The sequence below is a fragment of the Megalobrama amblycephala genome, linkage group LG6 (assembly GCF_018812025.1).
Source record: "Megalobrama amblycephala isolate DHTTF-2021 linkage group LG6, ASM1881202v1, whole genome shotgun sequence".
NCBI classification, from domain to species: domain Eukaryota; kingdom Metazoa; phylum Chordata; class Actinopteri; order Cypriniformes; family Xenocyprididae; genus Megalobrama; species Megalobrama amblycephala.
This window is the reverse complement of record NC_063049.1, coordinates 682,772-702,604: the sequence shown is the minus strand read 5'-3', so window position 1 is coordinate 702,604 and position 19,833 is coordinate 682,772. Positions and strand designations below refer to the sequence as shown.

General features: G+C 41.6%; 1 protein-coding gene across 2 annotated transcripts in view; it reads left to right on the top strand.

The window, feature by feature from the left end:
- Window positions 1-19,833, top strand: part of map4k4 (mitogen-activated protein kinase kinase kinase kinase 4) — a 44,138-nt gene that overhangs the window by 21,668 nt on the left and 2,637 nt on the right. The window contains exons 10-26 of one of the 2 annotated variants that reach the window (XM_048192466.1): window positions 38-213; window positions 289-361; window positions 1,216-1,426; window positions 1,797-1,958; window positions 3,751-3,837; window positions 4,387-4,530; window positions 6,047-6,228; window positions 6,456-6,564; window positions 7,266-7,490; window positions 8,948-9,053; window positions 9,695-9,862; window positions 11,904-12,047; window positions 12,758-12,892; window positions 14,837-14,937; window positions 15,319-15,468; window positions 15,556-15,715; window positions 18,036-18,175. In XM_048192466.1, coding sequence (XP_048048423.1) covers window positions 38-213; window positions 289-361; window positions 1,216-1,426; window positions 1,797-1,958; window positions 3,751-3,837; window positions 4,387-4,530; window positions 6,047-6,228; window positions 6,456-6,564; window positions 7,266-7,490; window positions 8,948-9,053; window positions 9,695-9,862; window positions 11,904-12,047; window positions 12,758-12,892; window positions 14,837-14,937; window positions 15,319-15,468; window positions 15,556-15,715; window positions 18,036-18,175 — 2,473 coding nt within the window. The remainder of the gene's footprint in view (window positions 1-37; window positions 214-288; window positions 362-1,215; window positions 1,427-1,796; window positions 1,959-3,750; window positions 3,838-4,386; window positions 4,531-6,046; window positions 6,229-6,455; window positions 6,565-7,265; window positions 7,491-8,947; window positions 9,054-9,694; window positions 9,863-11,903; window positions 12,048-12,757; window positions 12,893-14,836; window positions 14,938-15,318; window positions 15,469-15,555; window positions 15,716-18,035; window positions 18,176-19,833) is intronic. The other variant, XM_048192467.1, reaches the window with a different exon arrangement.

Below are 19,833 nucleotides of genomic sequence, written 5' to 3'. Positions count from 1 at the left end.
TCAGAAACACTTTCCTCTCCCGTGATCTTGTTTTCAGGTCCAAGAAGTTCTTCAGCTTCATCGAGGGCTGTCTGGTGAAGAACTACACGCAGCGGCCGCCCACCGACCAGCTCCTGAAGCACCCCTTCATCAGAGACCAGCCCAACGAGAGGCAGGTGCGGATCCAGCTCAAGGACCACCTGGACCGCTGCCGCAAGAAGCGCGGGGAGAAAGGTACGGTCCGCCGTCTGTGTGTGTGTGTGTGCGCCTGAGCTCGTGTGTGATCGTGTGTTTGTGCTCCGACCGCAGATGAGACCGAGTATGAATACAGCGGCAGTGAGGAAGAGGAGGAGGAAGCTCAGGAGCAGGAAGGAGAGCCCAGGTATGACACGACGCACTGGCAATATATCAGCCGTTCCTCAAAAACGAACACCCAGATTACAGATCTGACATCAGCAGCGGTACATGTGCGTTCAGACGGACCTTTCTTCTTCAGATGTTCCCACGTTTATTACATAAATTAAGAATAAATTTCCGTATGAAAGTGATTGATTTGGTGATCATCATTTGATCATGAGACTTTTGTATGCAGATTTCAGGCACAGATTTGTGTGTATCGATCCTGAATGAATACACTAGAGATCACCATTCTCCCATGATTTCTGACAAAATGTTAATTGCTGCAGTCTTATTAAAAACATTTAATTGAATTAAAGGGTTAGTTCAGCTGAAAATGAAATTTCTGTCATGAATTACTCATCTTCATGTCGTTCCACCCGTAAGATTACTTCTCTTACAGTAGGATTACTAGAGCCGAAACCTGCTCATCATTACAGGGTTCATGAGCCGCTGGAACTGAAAAGTCAAGTCACCTTTATTTATATAACGCTTTTTACAATGCAGATCGTGTCAAAGCAGCTTCACAGTGATAACTGTATATAATTTTGGCTGCACAGCAGCTCTTAAAGAAAATGGTGTCCGTATCCATCTTAAGTAAATTCAGTATTGATTCATTCCGATGTAAAAATCAATATTTATTAATTTAGTTAATTCATCTAAAACACTTGCCTCACAGTAGTTAATCAAATACAGTAGATTTTTATAGGGAATGTAATTTTTCTCTTGGACTGCTGGAAGAGTCATGTGGCTGGTTACGGTCTGTCATTGTATTTGACTTGTTTTGGGTGTATTTATCTGCGTCTCTTGAGTGTGTAACTCTGCTCTGAACTCCCGCAGCTCTATCGTGAATGTACCGGGCGAGTCGACTCTGCGCCGGGACTTCATCCGTCTGCAGCAGGAGAATAAGGAGCGCTCGGAGGCGCTGAGACGACAGCAGCTCCTCCAGGAACAGCAGCTGCGCGAGCAGGAGGAATACAAGCGCCAACTACTGGCTGAACGACAGAAGCGCATCGAGCAGCAGAAGGAGCAAAGGAGGCGGCTGGAGGAGGTGAGCAGACGCCAAATGATGCTGATTGACATGGCATTTGAACACACATCACATGCCAGACCTGAATCAGAGTAAAACTAAAGTCCAAATGAAGTTTATAGATGTGCAGGCCTCAAAAAACAAACTGGTGAAATGTGTCAAACGCCCGCTGTCTAATGCTGTAAAGAACAACTACATCCATCACTAGGATAAGTGTTTACTGAAAATGGCAAACATTTGTCACACCCTTCTGTTTGTATGTTGAGACTTAAAGTGGCAATACTTTTATGATGAAGGACAACACAAGACAACACCGTTACTGAGTTGAAACGTAAGGAAATGGCAATAATGATTGTAAGTTTAACAGCAGAGGAACTCTTGTGTACTACAGCAACAGCGACGCGAGCGAGAGATGAGGAGACAGCAAGAGCGAGAGCAGAGGAGGAGAGAGCAGGAGGAGAAGAGGCGCTTGGAGGAGATTGAGAGGAGACGCAAAGAAGAGGAGGAGCGCAGGAGGGCAGAAGAGGAGAAGAGGAGGGCTGACCGTGAGCAGGTGAGTGTCAGTTCTTCACTAGTACTGGCCCTGTTCTTCATCAGTCAGTGTAAGCAGTGTGTTTGCAGCTCCTATTCACAGAGAGACGCTCCTGGTCATTGGCTAAAATCAGCCGTCTGAGGGAGTTAAAGTTTTCAGTGAAACACTAAATAAAGTTCCACATAATTGATTTCTTATCCGCAATCTATTTAGGCACCTATTGTTCCTGTTAGTTACCTAATTTTTTACATTTTTCCACATTTTCCGCTATTTTAAAATTTCTAAAAAAAAAACTACTAACACCTCGTAGACTAGGGCTGGTATTAACACAGATTTCACAAATTTGATTAAATTCAGATTCACAAGCTCTTGATTTCGATTGATAGATTCGTTTGGAGATATATCAGGTACAGTACAATCTCCGAACTAAAGTTGTAAACTCTGTCAATTATTTACCAGGTTTTACACAGCACAAATTGTGTGAAACATTTTAGTTTCACATCAGGCAGTTTTTTATATACAAACCTTTTAATGATATAATTGTTTCTTATCAAAGTTGAGGATATTGGCTGTAAAAATAACTTCTGACACAAACACTTACAGGTTAAGAAAAAATATAATGAATATGTAATATATTGCATATATTTATCAAAATGATTGTCATTTGAGTTAATTTTCTAGCTAACTAACCAGTTTATGGTCATTTAATGACTTTCCTGAGGTAAATATAATAATGTGTGTGTAACATCTGTTTCACAGGGGTACACCTGAGTGTAACATGTATATGTAACGTGTGTGTGTGTGTGTGTGTGTGTGTGTGTGTGTGTGTGTGTGTGTGTAACCCCTTTGTGTGTTTGTTTAGCAGGAGTACATCCGTGTAACGTGTGTGTTTGTTTGGCAGGAGTACATCCGTGTAACGTGTGTTTGTTTGGCAGGAGTACATCCGTGTAACGTGTGTTTGTTTGGCAGGAGTACATCTGTGTAATGTGTGTGTTTGTTTGGCAGGAGTACATCTGTGTAATGTGTGTGTTTGTTTGGCAGGAGTACATCTGTGTAATGTGTGTGTTTGTTTGGCAGGAGTACATCCGTGTAACGTGTGTTTGTTTGGCAGGAGTACATCTGTGTAACGTGTGTTTGTTTGGCAGGAGTACATCTGTGTAATGTGTGTGTTTGTTTGGCAGGAGTACATCTGTGTAACGCTTGTGTTTGTTTGGCAGGAGTACATCTGTGTAACGTGTGTTTGTTTGGCAGGAGTACATCTGTGTAATGTGTGTGTTTGTTTGGCAGGAGTACATCTGTGTAACGTGTGTTTGTTTGGCAGGAGTACATCCGTGTAACGTGTGTTTGTTTGGCAGGAGTACATCTGTGTAATGTGTGTGTTTGTTTGGCAGGAGTACATCTGTGTAATGTGCGTGTTTGTTTGGCAGGAGTACATCTGTGTAATGTGCGTGTTTGTTTGGCAGGAGTACATCCGTGTAACGCTTGTGTTTGTTTGGCAGGAGTACATCTGTGTAACGTGTGTTTGTTTGGCAGGAGTACATCTGTGTAATGTGTGTGTTTGTTTGGCAGGAGTACATCTGTGTAACGCTTGTGTTTGTTTGGCAGGAGTACATCTGTGTAACGTGTGTTTGTTTGGCAGGAGTACATCTGTGTAACGTGTGTTTGTTTGGCAGGAGTACATCTGTGTAATGTGCGTGTTTGTTTGGCAGGAGTACATCTGTGTAATGTGTGTGTTTGTTTGGCAGGAGTACATCCGTGTAACGTGTGTTTGTTTGGCAGGAGTACATCTGTGTAACGTGTGTTTGTTTGGCAGGAGTACATCCGCCGGCAGCTGGAGGAGGAGCAGAGACACCTGGAGATCCTGCAGCAGCAGCTGTTACATGAACAGGCGATGCTCCTGGTGAGTGAATCCCTCACGTCTCAATCATTGCCTGATCCTGTGAAAGCAATGAAACTCTTTGCTAGTGATTGATTTTCTTCTAGATCAGAGATGGTTCACACATTCTTGCAATCAGAAAGAGTATCATAATATTGAGTCTAATACGAGTCAGACTGTTACTAATTAAACCCATTATTGTGGTTGAGGATCATTTTAACACTTCAAATACATGATACAGGTGAAGTGACCATGATTAGCCCATGTATTATATAAGCCCAATTGTTCTTTAATTTTGGAATATAAAAGGGACAAGGCATGAGAGAAATTGCACGTGTTTGTTACTGCATTTTTCCATTTATTTAGTTGTTTAGTTGTTATTTGTGCTCATGTATTTCTTGTTTCTGACAATCACTGTAAGAACTAGATTAATACATCAAACGAAACCTAATATGATTTGATTTATGTGCAGTTTAAAGCAATATTCAAAGCAATATTTGAGATGATTGATGTCTTGAGGATCTAAGGGTTGGTACTGAAGCTGAAGCTTGTTTTTGACCCTCTGTGGTTCAGGCGGATGAGCGGCACAGGAGGAACGTGCAGGGTTCTCCTCAGGCTGTGGTGATGCCGAAGCAGCCGCCCGCTGTACCGCCACGCTCAGAAGCGTTTTCCAACGGCAGTGTCTCAGAACAGAGCCATCGACCCGCTGACCCACAGGTAACCTTCAGGGTGTGATGGGGCGTTTATAAAGTGATTTTTATCTGAAAAAGTGACCTTTTAAATGGCCATTTAAAATCCATAATGTCTGCAAACATAGAAACCAAAGAGAAAGGGAAACGCTAATGCAAGACAAAGGTGCTTCATTATGTTCTGGCAGCTGCTAAAAGCGCGCGGGCGACTGCTGCTGGAGATGAACACAGAAGTGCCATGTTTCCACTGTGCTAGTGCGTCCCATGGCCAGGCGTCTCCGCGGTCACTTGCGAAGCTTGATCGGGCCTCCTCCTCCTCCTCCTCTATAATACCTTGATCCAAAGTGGGCCAACTGGGGCTCGAGGTGTGATCGTGAAGGTGGAGTTGATCTGAGTCAGCTGCTCATTTCCCATGGGTTAATATAAGACGACCAGCTAACATCAGCACTTAAGACACTTGTAACCATTTTCAGCTTAAAGTTCATTTTCAAACAGCAGCGAGTTAAAATAAAAGTTTGAAAATGTGTATAATTGGATCTGATGTGGATTACAATCACCGTATGAGGCAGAAAAATGTTATTTATAGATTCCACGTCATGCTAAAGAATGGAAGCTTGTTTCTGCAGTATAAAAAATAAAGGTAATTTTCTCTCAAAATTTGTTCTGTTTTCTGACATTATTTCTCAGAATTGAGATACAAACTTGCAGTTGTGAGAAAGAATTGAACATAGAAAGAAATGAACATTGAACAGACAAATCATATATGATCATAATCCTCACTATGTGTCTCATCCCAGTGATACTGAACTTCCTGATATCCATATTTGGCACTAAGTGACATCATCACTGTGCTTTTCTGCTCGTGAGCTCCCTCTGCTGTTCTGGCCGAAAGAATAACAGATGGGAGAGAGCTGTGATCTAGTCAGTAATAGTTTGTCGCTGATGTAACGCTGGGGTTGTGCATTAATTGCAGGTTTCAGCACTTGCAAAGTACTCCCACTTCAAAGTAGTCACAAGAACAACAGTTTAAACAACTTTACAGCTAAAAATAATGTGTGTGTTTTAACAGAAGAATGCGGTAGAAGTGCTTTTATAACATTACAAGCTTCACATTTCTGCCAATATTGGCACACTTACAATGAAAGTGCCTCGCTGTACCTGTGTTTTTTGCTTCTTTCATTGAAGTAGAGGAGGGGAGAGTCGAAATAGCGTGTACTGAAGCTGGTGTATTCCTGTAGTTGCAGTATAATCCGTGTGAGGGTCACCTACATTCAGGAATCAGTAGTTTCAAGTATAAGTGCAACAAAGCAGTTCTTCAGAGAATAATACAGTGTCAGTGAATTAACAGTTTTAACGGGGACACATCTCAGTCAGGTCGGCGTGTGGGCATGTCCTCTGCTCGGACAGTCATGTGAACTCTGTTAAGGACGAGCAGTTCTCTGTAGTCGCTGCAGTCGAGGTGTTGTGTGATCAAGAGTGCTGTTTGTTCTCATCTAGTCCTGATATGACATCAAGTCTGCGCACTGTTTGCATGTGACCGGCAGGATCTGACGGCTCTGGCGAAGGAACTGCGTGCGGTGGAGGACGTGCGGCCGCAGCACAAAGCCACGGACTACTCGTCCTCCAGCGACGACTCCGGGACCACCGATGATGAAGATGATGAGGAGGTGGATCAGGACATCGGAGACGAGTCGACGTCCGGCCCAGAGGACTCACGAGGAGGAGGGTAGGCTTGTCCGGCATCTTTTCAATCAGCAGAGGTTCCATTGGACATCCAGAACAACATTAAGCTCAGGAAATGCCACACATTTGTCCAGTAGTATGATGGAGATGTGTGTCACTCTTGAGAATGCTGGTTTTGTATTGAATCTTTTAAGAATAGTGGGAAATAAGCGACACAGTGTTGTTCCAAGTCCATATGCTGTTAGACACCAATCCTCCTGTGATTGACAGCTCGTCTAGACTCAGTAACGGTGAGGCAGAAGCAGCGAAGACGATGGTGGTCCAGGACGATGACGCCTCCTCTACGCCATGCAAAGACAGCACGCTGGTCATGAGACAGGTGCCGCGCACACACACACACACACACACACACACTTGCATTACGAGCGGATGTCTCTACCTGCTGTGTACTTACATTGAACAGTTAAGCACCTGACACGATGCCCTTATTGAAAGTGTGAGCATGTGATCACATCTGTAATTACACTGAGCTGTAACCCTGAAGCTGCCGTATCCCGGCCTCAGAATGACAACAGCTCACCAGCAGTACATTGTACTGAACTCTTACTGTTAATGTAAGTACTCTAGATAAAGACACCTGATGTGAAATGGGATCATAAATGAAGTTGGATTCTTCTGTAGGCGTTTGAAGCATTGCCAGCTTTGGCTGATTTTACGTTTCTCATCTCATCCCATCTCATCTGAGAGCAGAACTATAATATAGTGTCACATACAGTATACAAACACACAAATGTTGGACGTTTATTGTTTGATTATTTGTTTTTCTTTTTGTCCATTGTCACTGTTCCTTTATTTCATGATTTCATCATTGTCCTTGTTTTCTGTGAATTATGGATTTTTAATTTCTTGTTTTGAAGATTATATTTGAATGATATTGTTTCACCTTCAGCTTTTTTGCCCCTAACTGCAAGTTTACCCCAGAAAAGCAGCAATTTAAAACGAAAGGAAAAGAGTCTTGACTTAAAAAGAGCGGTTTGATGATGGCATGAGGAGCGTTTCCCAGACGTTTGCCTTTCTCAGTTCCAGAGATCAGGGCCCGTGACACTGTTGGGTTCAGGTTGGAAAGAGGCTTCTAGTCCCAGTCCAGTAGAGATTGGGCAGAGGAACTGCATTAGGGGTGGAAACCCGCTCCTGCCCGACCTGCTCCAGCAGAGTCAGCGCTCGCCCCCTCACTCCGTCTCCTCTCCCAGCAGCCCTGCCCTGTCCCCCCTCAGTCCCTCGGACAGACACCTGTACCTGGCAGAGGTAGAAGGTCTTCTCTCGTCTCCTAGCTCTGATGGTGGGAGGTTTAGCTGTGTCATTCTAATCATTCTACCTTTTTATGATACTAATTCTTGTAGCAAACTCTGATTAACCAACTTCATTAACTGGTTAATATCCTAAAAACTGACAGTCGAAGCATGCTCAGGCACACATGGCTTTACTGGCTGAAATCAAAAGGGCTCATGTGACAGTTTTTAGGGTTGGAGCAGGACAGGAAAGACAGCAAAGACAGCACGCTGTCTGATCTCCAGTCCTGCATTGAACGGCCTTGATTATAAAACATTCTACAGTCAAATGCTCCGAACAAACATATAATCCTCCGACGCGATCCAGGACGTTGTTTGACGCGTCCACGAGTTCCGGCGGAAGGGTGACCTCTGACATGACGTAGCTCCTCTTCTCTTATCGAAATCCTCCAACGTTTCTCTTTAAAAATTCTAGTTTTAGATTTCTGATTTGTGACCGGCGTTTCGTTTTGTTCTGTCCTCTGCGCTTCTGCTTTCAGCAGTTTTCACCCAAGCTTACGCTACGAGCTCGTGAACGTGTGGCCGGCCGTCGCAGGAAGCCAGTGAATATAGTTCATAAAGTTTTACATACAGATATTCCTCTTACAAAACCCATCGCTATGCTTCAGAAGGCCTTTATTAACCCTCTGGAGTCGTATGTGGATGGATGTACTTTTTAGAGCTCCTCGGCGCTATCAGTGGCATTACAAAGCTGGGAAGAGACGGGATATTATTTAATAATTGTGTTCGGCTGAAAGAAGATAGGATGGCTTGAGGGTGAGTAAATCATGGGATTCAATTATTCCTTTAATTCATCAGTTTGAATGAAAAAACGATCACTGTTGGCTTCATGCAGATACAGGAAGGTTAGTTTGGGCAGTTGAGGTCCCGTTTGTTACAGTACAGAAATGTCGGCCATAAAATATGTACATCTAAAAAGTGAGTACAATAAAAAAAGTCAAATATAATATACAATATTTAATATGTTTCAAATATTTATTTAAAAAAAAAATTAAAGTTTTTTTTTTTCTACATTACTGATGAGAAGAAACTGGTTCTTCTGCGTTACGTGTGGGAAGGATTACAGCAGGAATTCAGACGTCACGGAGATGAGCCCCAGAAACCGAGAAAAGAGAAATGTGTTTCTCCTTCAGCTTGCTTGCATCCATTTCCTCCCTTGTTGTTCCTTCTTTGTTATTCTTAGAATCGCAATGATCATTGTTTCCATCAGTCAATTCGTCTATTTTTTTCACCAACCACCATCAAGTCATTCATGTTTTATCATTTGTGTGTTTAGTTATAGCTGTTAGACAGTCTTGAGCTTGTGGCAAACTTTACTGCAGTACATTTACTGAAGAAAACGTTCATGTTACTCTGCACGTGTCACTCTTCACTGTAGTGTTTCCTCATTCTTTGCTCGTGCTCCTCTCACAGACTCCCACTGTGCCGAAGCACAAGTCTTCCTCCTCTTTCACGCCCTTCATTGACCCGCGCCTCCTCCAGGTCTCTCCGTCCACCGGCAGCGCTCTCAATAACGCTGGTAAGTGCAGTTCCCTGTGTCTCCAGCAGAGGTCATGATCTGGACTCTATCATTATAAGAGCCTCACTGTAACCTCTCAAAGACGGCTAGGGCCAGCTGAAATCATTTTCACAGAAATCAACGTGATGCCACAGATTCTGCCAACTGAAATTTCTTAGAATATTTTGAACAGTACAGAACATGACAGCGTAATTTCCAAAAAACGATTTTGACATTTTATTAATCATTGTCAATCTTTTGACATTCCTGACAGATCTTGGAAAATGTGAATCTGTGAATCTAAAAAAAAAAAAAATGCTGAAAGAAATTAAGCTTTTTTGGCACATTTAAAGAAATGATTTTGGGACAAATCAACACATTTCCCCTTAAGTTCTCATGACCAGAAATCAGTTAAACAATAAATCAAAGTTATTATTGTATTGTATGTAAAATATTTCTATTCAAAGTATTTATACAGCATGCAAGTATTTGTTGTACTGTTTAATATATTGACTTGATTTTCTTAATTCAACATATATTCTCTTAAATGTTTCTCTGTTTAGTTTTTTCCTGTGAGAAAAACAGATTTGAAAGCTGTGTGTGTAAAAGCGCTAACAGATAATTGGGCTGTCATCATGATGTGAGCATGTGATGTTCCTCAGGTTACAGTAATGACGCTCGGCTGCAGGAGGCTCTGCGTCAGGACGCGTCCCGTAAGGGTTCGGTGGTCAACGTCAATCCTGTCAACACACGGCCACAGAACGACACGCCGGAGATCCGCAAATACAAGAAGAGGTTTAATTCGGAGATCTTGTGCGCTGCTCTGTGGGGTGAGTGCTGCTGAACTCCTGATGGCGTCTTGATTTCAAACACCAGTCAAACTAAAGGTGCAAAGGGTCTGGGTCTTGATATGCCAATGCACATTAATGCATTTATTTCTGACACATGCCAAACATTATTTGGATTAGTTGTTCACTGATTAAGCCTAGTTGTTTTCTTAAATTAAGCGTAAAGCAGGATGTTTCTCTTGACTTGCGACAGCAGAAACACAAGACGACACCATGAGCTCCTGAAATCCTGCAAATCGGCTTCAGATTCGCATCTCGTAAAACACACGGAGAAACACAGCTCTCACGGTTTACACTTATTTACATCGCTTTATTAATTGCATTATGTCTTCTAAATAACTGATTTGAGTGCAAAAACAGAAATATTGATAAAGTGTTGTGAAAAGTATAGCAAAGCATTGTTGTATTGTCACAGCTCGATCTGTTATTGCATTAGAAGTCCATTTAACTTTCTTAATAAATGTTCCAGGTCTTACTGTAAATGGTTGATCAGTGCATGTTTTTCCAAAGAAAACAAAAGTTTGATCTTTCATCAAAATAACTCATTCTCGCTATATAACTCGTGTGTGTGTGTGTGTGTGTGTGTGTGTATATATATATATATATATATATATATATATATATATATATATATATATATATATATATATATATATATACACACACTATATTGCCAAAAGTATTGGGACACTCCTCCAAATTCAGGTGTTCAATCACTTCATGGCCACAGGTGTATAAATCAAGCACTAGACATGCAGACTGCTTCTACAAACATCTGTGAAAGAACGGGTCGCTCTCAGGAGCTCAGTGAACTCAAGCGTGGTACCGTGATAGGTTTCCACCTGTGCAATAAGTCAATTAATAATAATTGATAAGTCAGAAATTTCCTCTCTACTAAATATTCCACGGTCAGCTGTTAGTGGTGTCATAACAAAGTGGAAGCAACTGGAAACAACAGCAACTCAGTCATGAAGTGGTCGGCCACGTAAAATCACAGAGCGGGGTCAGCGCATGCTGAGGCTCACAGTGCGCAGAAGTCGCCAGAGTCAATAGCTACAGACCCCCAAACTTCATGTGTCCTTCAGATTAGCTCAAGAACAGTGTGTAGAGAGCTTCATGGAATGGGTTTCCATGGCCGAGCAGCTGCATCCAAGCCTCACATCACCAATGCAATGCAAAGCGTCGGATGCAGTGGAGTAAAGCAGCCGTCACTGGACTCTAGAGCAGTGGAGACGTGTTCTCTGGAGTGACCAATCACGCTTCTCTGTCTGGCGATCCGATGGACGGGTCTGGGTTTGGCTGTTGCCAGGGAAACGATACTTGCCTGACTGCATTGTGCCGAGTGTAAAGTTTGGTGGAGGGGGATTATGGTGTGGGGTTGTTTTTCAGGGGTTGGGCTTGAACCCTTAGTTCCAGTGAAAGGAACTCTTAATGCTTCAGCATACCAAGACATTTTGGACAATTTCATGCTCCCAACTTTGTGGGAACAGTTTGGGGATGTTCCTGCTCCAACATGACTGTGCTCCAGTGCACAAAGCAAGGTCCATAAAGACATGGATGAGCGAGTTTGGTGTGGAGGAACTTGACTGGCCTGCACAGAGTCCTGACCTCAACCCGACAGAACACCTTTGGGATGAATTAGAGCGGAGACTGTGAGCCAGGCCTTCTCGCCAACATCACTGCCTGACCTCACAAATGCGCTTCTAGAAGAATGGTCAAAAATTCCCATAAACACACTCCTAAACCTTGTGGAAAGCCTTCCCAGAAGAGTTGAGGCTGTTATAGCTGCAAAGGGTGGGCCAACTCCATATTAAACCCTACGGATTAGGAATGGGATGTCATTAAATATATGTCATTATATATGATGTAATATATATTCTAATATTAGAAAATTGTGACATTACAGTTTTGTGCTGACTGAACACTCGAGTTCTTCTGGAGTGTCTTGATGATGTAGAAAAATAAAATATTATGTGAGAGAGTCAGTAAAAGCAGTTAAAAGAGTTTTCTCCTTGTGTTTCAGGTGTGAATCTGTTGGTCGGGACCGAGAGCGGCCTCATGCTGCTGGATCGCAGCGGTCAAGGGAAAGTCTACCCACTCATAAGTCGTAGACGCTTTCAACAAATGGATGTTCTGGAGGGACTTAATGTGCTAGTGACAATATCAGGTAACGCAGCCTCGTACGCCATCTCTGGATATGGATTCGTATGAAGGAGGATGTGTTGGTGTGACCGCACGCGTGCTTTCGGTGTCACGTGTCAGTTACATAACATCCTCTCTTGTAATATGGTTCTCTCGCATACCTTCTCAAACAATCTACTTCCCCTATTTCTGTCTGACTTCGTGGTAAAGTCTCAGACATGACATGTATTATGTGGAAACCATATCAGTTTTAAAGAAATTGTGTAAACCTAGTTTTAAAATTGTTTTGACACATGCTGTACTTTATCATGTTTAGACATGTTGAAATATTCCATGACACACAGAAGGTCCTGTACTTCCTGGAAGTTATTAAGACTGCTTTATAGATGTAAAAGGTGTATAGACGTCATTTGTTATATGGATGATTTGTAGGAAATGTTTGGTCTTTTTTCCACTTTATTTGAAACGGTTTCTGCTCAGCCATAAAATCCTCTAAACCTAAAGCTCTGCTTTATTTAAACTGGTTGAAGATCTGTGCAAAATCATGATCAGTATTCAAATCAGTGATTTTTATACAGAGAAAATGGCACAATTTATCATGCTAATGCATAAAAAATATTACTTTTTTTTACACAAAATGTTTTAAGCATTACACATTAAACAGTTAAATCTGTCAAAAAATGTGACTTAGTTCAGGCATAAGACACAAGCTTCTAATCCTTATTTTTATTTTAGGGAAGAAGAATAAATTGCGTGTGTACTATCTCTCGTGGCTGAGGAACAAGATCCTCCATAATGACCCTGAGGTGGAGAAGAAGCAGGGCTGGACCACCGTAGGAGACTTGGAGGGCTGTGTGCACTACAAAGTCGGTATGTGTTCATATCAGGGTGAAACGGTACATGTATTCGTGCCGAACCGCTGGGGTACAGGACGTCCGGTACGGTGCACATGTGCACTGAACGCATTACACTGCAACATGAAGATGTCGGACACAGACGGGTGGATAAGACGAACACGACGAATACAGCGCTGTAGCCTAACCACCAATAATCCCAATGAGCTCTGCATTTGGATACTTTCAATAAGAAATGGTGTCAAATTCTGTCCATTTGAGCATGAAATTCTTTTGTGTAAAAAACTATTATGATGCACCTGGATCAGTATAAAAAAGCTAAATCATTCAAATATTTATCAGGAGAAATTTCATGCAGTTTACCGTCCCATGTACTGATCTTCACGGATGGATCAAAGTCACATGGTCATATATCTGCCGAAGCTTTTACTTTTAGCTCGCCAACAAGTAGAAGAACAACAACGATGTAATTTTTTAATCTGCACAGATTCCCGGTCCTGCCTACAAGCACGAGTCTTTGAAAACTGAACATCCTACGATTATCAGCATAATCGGAAAAGTGGACTCTTTAAAGAAACAAGATTTTAATGTTATTTTTTGTTTGATACCTAACCCTAACAAGTGGCTGAGGAAGCACTTCGGCTGGAAATGACAGAATATAACAGCATCTGACGCATAATGAATCTCTACATTTATAATATATGGAGAATAGAATGGAATGAGTGCAAATATAACACACTATATGAGGAGAATCCAGTCATAAATCAAGGAATTAATCATGTTATTATTCTGAAAATGGACATGACCTGGTTGTGTACACAAGCTGTCGAACTGGACATTCATATTGAAAGGAGAAGAGAAACCGCGACCGTGACTTGTGCAAAACATATTTTAAAAGAACGTCCAGTTTTAAATGGCATTAGACAACATTTTTATTCAGAAAATGTATTAATGGACATCTTTAACAAGGTCTCTGCAGGAAGAACTCTAGAATTAAACTGATAGACTCTATATGTTATTATTATTGCTGTTGTTAGGGTTATTTATATGTTTTTGGATATTGATTTTCTTAAGAAAATGTTTATATTATTGTAAATGATGTATTAAAATGATATTGTAATGAGAATTTTTACATACTGTTAATATTGCCAGGAATATAGCCATTGTTGCTCATGAATAAATAAGTAAATAAACACGCTTCGATGTGGCGTGACGGATCTCTCTAGAGGCGCCTCACTTCATCTCTTCCTCTGTATTATTAGTTACAGAATAATCTAGCTACACACCTTACTGTAACGTCTCATATTGACACATCATGTCAGTAAAACAGCTGGTAAACACTGCGTCACGTGGCATTATTATACATTATTGACTTTTGCTAAATATATGCACCATATTAGCCTATATATTCATTATATTTTAATGAATCTGTTAGTGATGTCTTGATTATTTAATGTATGTTTAAATAAATCTGTCATGAAAATCACAGCCACTGCGTAAATGATTATATTTCAACAATGAATTGGAGGAAAAACATAATTTTATAATTTGATTAATGCAAAAACTTATTTGAGTGTTGATTATTATATCTAAAAATAAATAGCAAATAAATGATAATAGTTTGGGCTCTGAACCTTTATTATAGTAATGCGTAAGTAAAGGCTCCCAGAGATCTTTTTTTTTTATCCTTAAGAATATTTTAGTTATAATAGTGTTCAATAAACCACCCGAACCCGCACCGAATCATGACTTCATAACCGAGGGACGTACCGAACCGTCAGATTTGTGTACCGTTACACCCCTAGTTCATATCCTAAAGATTCTGTAAAACAAAGCTCTGACTTTTATTCCTCCTCTGCAGAAACACCTTAATGAGGAATTGTAATGAATTATTGATCTGATCACGTGTTTCTCAGTTCACAGCGCTGACACTGACATGTGTTGTCTGTTTGGTCTGTAGTGAAGTACGAGAGGATCAAGTTCCTGGTTCTGGCCCTGAAGAATTCAGTCGAGGTGTATGCGTGGGCTCCCAAACCATACCACAAGTTCATGGCTTTCAAGGTGACCGACCGAATGTGTCCGTGAGAGTCGAGCGAGATGTGATGTGCTGTTGTTTTAGTTTGTAGAGTCCGCACCACAGCAATAATGATAACGACATAGAGGAACGATGTTGGAATCACTCTGAAAGGGATTATTTTCCTCATCTGATGAACGATAAAACATTGACAGCCAATCAGAATCCATCCTGCTTTAAAGAGCGTGGACATATAACCGCAGCACACTTACAATAAACAGAACGATATTGTGCTAATACAGTTATTATACTCGCCCTTGGTGTGAATGAATTTTAAATTATGTATGCTGATATTTTATTGTAAAATTTAAAGACATCTCACAATGAAAGCATGAAAAAATGATGACGTTTCCCTCTTTGTTTGATAGTCGTTTGGTGATCTGGTGCACAAGCCACTGCTCGTTGACCTCACAGTTGAAGAAGGCCAAAGGTTAAAGGTCATCTATGGGTCCTGCTCTGGGTTTCATGCCGTGGATGTAGACTCAGGAGCCGTCTATGACATTTATCTGCCGACTCACGTATGTACTGATAGTGAAACGCGTTAGTTTGAGCTCTTCAGTCTCTTCTCACCCTTCTTCTTCTTCCTCTCTCTTGTTTGGCTTCAGATTCAGACGAGTATTCAGTCGCACGCCATCATCATCCTGCCGAACACGGATGGCATCGAGCTGCTGGTGTGTTATGAGGACGAGGGCGTGTATGTCAACACCTACGGCCGCATCACCAAAGACGTGGTGCTCCAGTGGGGCGAGATGCCCACATCTGTCGGTACGTTAATCACTCATTACACTCTATTGTTACAGTATTTGTAGAAAGACGAGTACTATTTTATTATCAGTATATTTGCATGTAATCATAATCACGCTGCAGTGGTTTTTGCATAGTTGAGCTACACTGTCTAAGATCACATGACTCGATGCGCATTCGGATATGTGAAGCATTAATTGCACGTGCTCTGACAGGTGATGCGCGACCAGGCCCTTTGCTGGCTGATTTATGCAAATGAAATGAGCAGCGACTTTTAAGAGCAACTACCACTGGGAACAAATTCAGCAGAACTGCATGTGTCCATATCCTGTCATATGACTGTAATGCATCGTCAGGACGGAGAAGTCAATCAGTCGTGATGTAGTTGATAAACGAAGCTTCTCATGTTAAAGGCTACACGCCTCGAACGAACTGTTTTTCGGGGGAAATGGCTCCGTGCTTGTGTTCTCTTTCTTAATCAGCGTTCTCTCCAGCCTACAGTACCGCTGGACATGGACTTTATCCAACTGCACAACCCTGCAGGCTGGTACACTGTTTCTCTTTTATATTATTCATTTATCACCTATTCCGTTTATATTTAGTTATATTATATATATTATTATGTTTATTTTTAGCAGAAAGAAAACTGTCATCAACAAGTCAAGCCTTTATTTATTTAACACTTTATACAATAGAAATTGTTTTAAAGAAGCTTTTAAGGTATAAATGGGACAGTAATGATTCAGTGATGCGAATGGGGTTCGGTTCTGCTGTAAAGCAGCTCCAGGGAGAACAGTGACGTCATCGTCCAGCTCAGTTCAGTTCTCACGCTATAGTGTCAGTGCAGGCAGATCAAGAGTATTGATGAATATCAAGTGTCCCCGACTAAGCAAGCCAGAGGCGAACCCAAACTCCATCAGGTGACAGAATGGAGAAAAAAACGTGTCAGGGGCCAGTCCTCCTCTGGCCAAACAGACCAGCATGGTGTGGTTATGATTCCAGGCTGCATCACAAGTCAGACTGTAGATTGGTGTCCTTCAGTTCCCTTGAAGATTGCGATGCATCACGATAGCATATGCTGGGAGACATCGAAACTAGTCAGAGTCTGTGCAGAGGACTGTCTGGTTCTCGTACCGAGGATCTGTGCCGATGGGTGTCGAGGCCTTCCCAGGGGTCTGTCTCTAGTCGTGGTCTCTGCTGACATCCAGGTGCAAGTCCACCATCTGATCTGGATAGGGACCGGATCCCGCCGGATACGCAAATATAAGCGTTGATGCAATTCTCCTTACAATGTAACAAGTATATTGGGTGTTTTGGGAAGTGTTCCCGATGATGGTTGACCTAATTAATGCAGCCTAATAATCCCTTAGCGGATTTGAATGATAGAAATGTGATGGTGTGTTGTGCTAGGTTAAAGAGGTGGGTCTGTTAATGTAGATTTGAACTGACGAGAGTGTGTCTGCTCCCAAGGGTAGCATGTACAGAGTAAAAAGCAACGGTCCTAGTACTGAGCCTTGCGGTACTCCATATTTAACTTGTGATTGATATGACATCTCATCATTTACTACTACAAACTGATAACGGTCAGATAAGTATGATTTGAACCATGCCAATGCAATTCCACTAATGCCAACATAATTTTCGAGTCTGTTTAGAAGAATATTGTGATCAATAGTGTCAAATGCAGCACTAAGATCCAGTAACACTAATAGAGAGATACAACCACGATCTGATGATAAGAGCAAATCATTAGTAACTCTAATGAGAGCAGTCTCAGTACTATGGTACGGTCTAAATCCTGACTGGAAATCCTCACTGATACTATTTCTTTCTAAAAAGGAACATAGTTGTGATGAAACCGCTTGATTCGGATCAAGTTCAGTTTTTCCCATGCTGATAGGAAGGTCGGCTCCTGCACAGCCGAATGAAAGAGATGTCGTCTGTACTGCCATCAGCGTGGCCTTTATCGCCCAACCTGCCCAGAGCAGGGGCCTGTGTCATAAAACAAGTTTAGCAAATAATCCACTGAAATAAGCCTAGCTTACTTGCTAAACGTGTTTTATGGCACAGGCCCCAGGTGTTGTAAATAGTCACCGTTGTGTGTTTTCCCAGCCAACGCTCTTTGAACCAAAAACCCATTGACTGCAGTGTCTAATTACTAAACAGAAGAGTTCAGAGGTCATCCCTGCTTCTGGGAGACCCTCTGTCTTTTGCAGGACAGTCTCCCGGAGCAGGGTTTAGGACCTCTGCTCTGTATCTCCAGCCCATCATACATGCCAGTTAGTGTGCATTTGTTAACAAACTGTCATTTCTCACACACGTGTTTTTGTTTATCTTGCAGCTTACATTCGCTCTAACCAGATCATGGGCTGGGGAGAGAAGGCCATAGAGATCCGCTCGGTGGAGACGGGCCACCTGGATGGAGTCTTCATGCACAAAAGAGCACAGAGACTAAAGTTTTTGTGTGAGAGAAATGACAAGGTGAGTTTTTAGATCCTCTTTTAGTGTTTTTGCTGTAAAATCAGTTTATAGGTATATCTGTGAGGTTTTTATGAATCTCGCAAAAACATGCCCTAAAACGATGCATGAAGAAAATTAAGTCTATATTTGGAATTTCAATTATTACCTTAAAGCAAAAATAATTTAAAGTGCCCTATTATGCCTTTTTTAAGGTTCCTAATATAGTTTTGGGAGTCTCCTACAACAGCTTTACATGCATGCAAGGTTTTCGTTTTTGCATAATATACATTTAATTTCTCCTCAGTTCTCAATGATTTGTGCACGATTCGTTTGAAGCTGTTCAGAGAATCAGTCTCTCTAAACCCCTCCTCTCGTGAGTCTACACTGCTCTGATTGGTCAGATGGTCCAATCTTTTGTGATTGGTCTGCTGCGCGCACCGCGCCCCCATTGCCATAACTGAATGACAGCTGTCAATTTGCAAGACATTGTATACAGCGTATGGACAGAAAAGATAGCATCGATTTTACCGTATCAATTTGAGCCCGATGATGAAATGTATGAAGTTGATCAACCAGAAACTGATTCACAATCATGACTGGAGTCAAGTCAGCTTTATTTATATAGCGCTTTTTACAATGCAGATTGTGTCAAAGCAGCTTTACATTGATAACTGGTACATTATTTGGCTGCACAGCAGCTCTTAAAGAATAGTGTCAATGTAGGCAGATCAAAGCACTGTTGAATAAATGTCAAGTGTCCCCAACTAAGCAAGCCATAGTAGGAGCAGGACGTTTCTCTATGGTAAGTGTCACCTTAGGTATTTATAAGACGTGATATCAGCGTCACTCTTATACTTTATGTAGGAGCACCAACTGTATCAGAACGCCAAGAGAAGATGAAAACCTCTAATGTAAGATAAACATTTAGGCCAGATGTGTACACAGACTTTTACGTCATAACTATTAACAAAGTAAAAAATGTCTATATCATCGTTTGACATCACAATGAGTGTTTACTGTTGACAGAGAGAATAGCATCTTAACATCCTATCACAATCCAGACAGAGCTCCACTCCACTGTAATGATGAAAACAGAGGAAAAACGTTTGTTTGACAGTTATGTAAGAAAACTGAGCCCACAGCATGTTGTGAACTCACATGTTAGTCGAGCACAAACATGAATAGCTAATAATGAATTAGACTTAGTAAACAAAAGTCGTGCTCCATCCTTGATCGTTGCTCCAATAATAAGACAGACAAGCTGCTTTAATCCACACATTTAGACAATATTGGACCACATCGGAATAGCAGAACTACAGAAACGTGAGTTAGCAGGAGACATGCAGACAACATGACACACAAATCTATGAATTTTGAACGATCGCTAGAAAATATAAACATCAATTATTAATCACACTCACAGGTTGAGATTCAGAGGAGCAGCTGGTCCAGATAAACTGGGCATTGATCCATATTTTAAGACCAGGGGCCTCATTTATAAGCGTGCATACGCACACATTTGATCTTAAATCCACTCCAACGCTCATATTTATAAAAATGTTATTTGACGTGGAAAAGTGCTTAGAGCCACGTCAGGGTCCGAACGGACGTACGCACTTTTCCTGGTCAGATTACTGCAGGTTTGTGGAAATCTAAGCTATTCTTGCAGCTCGGCAAGC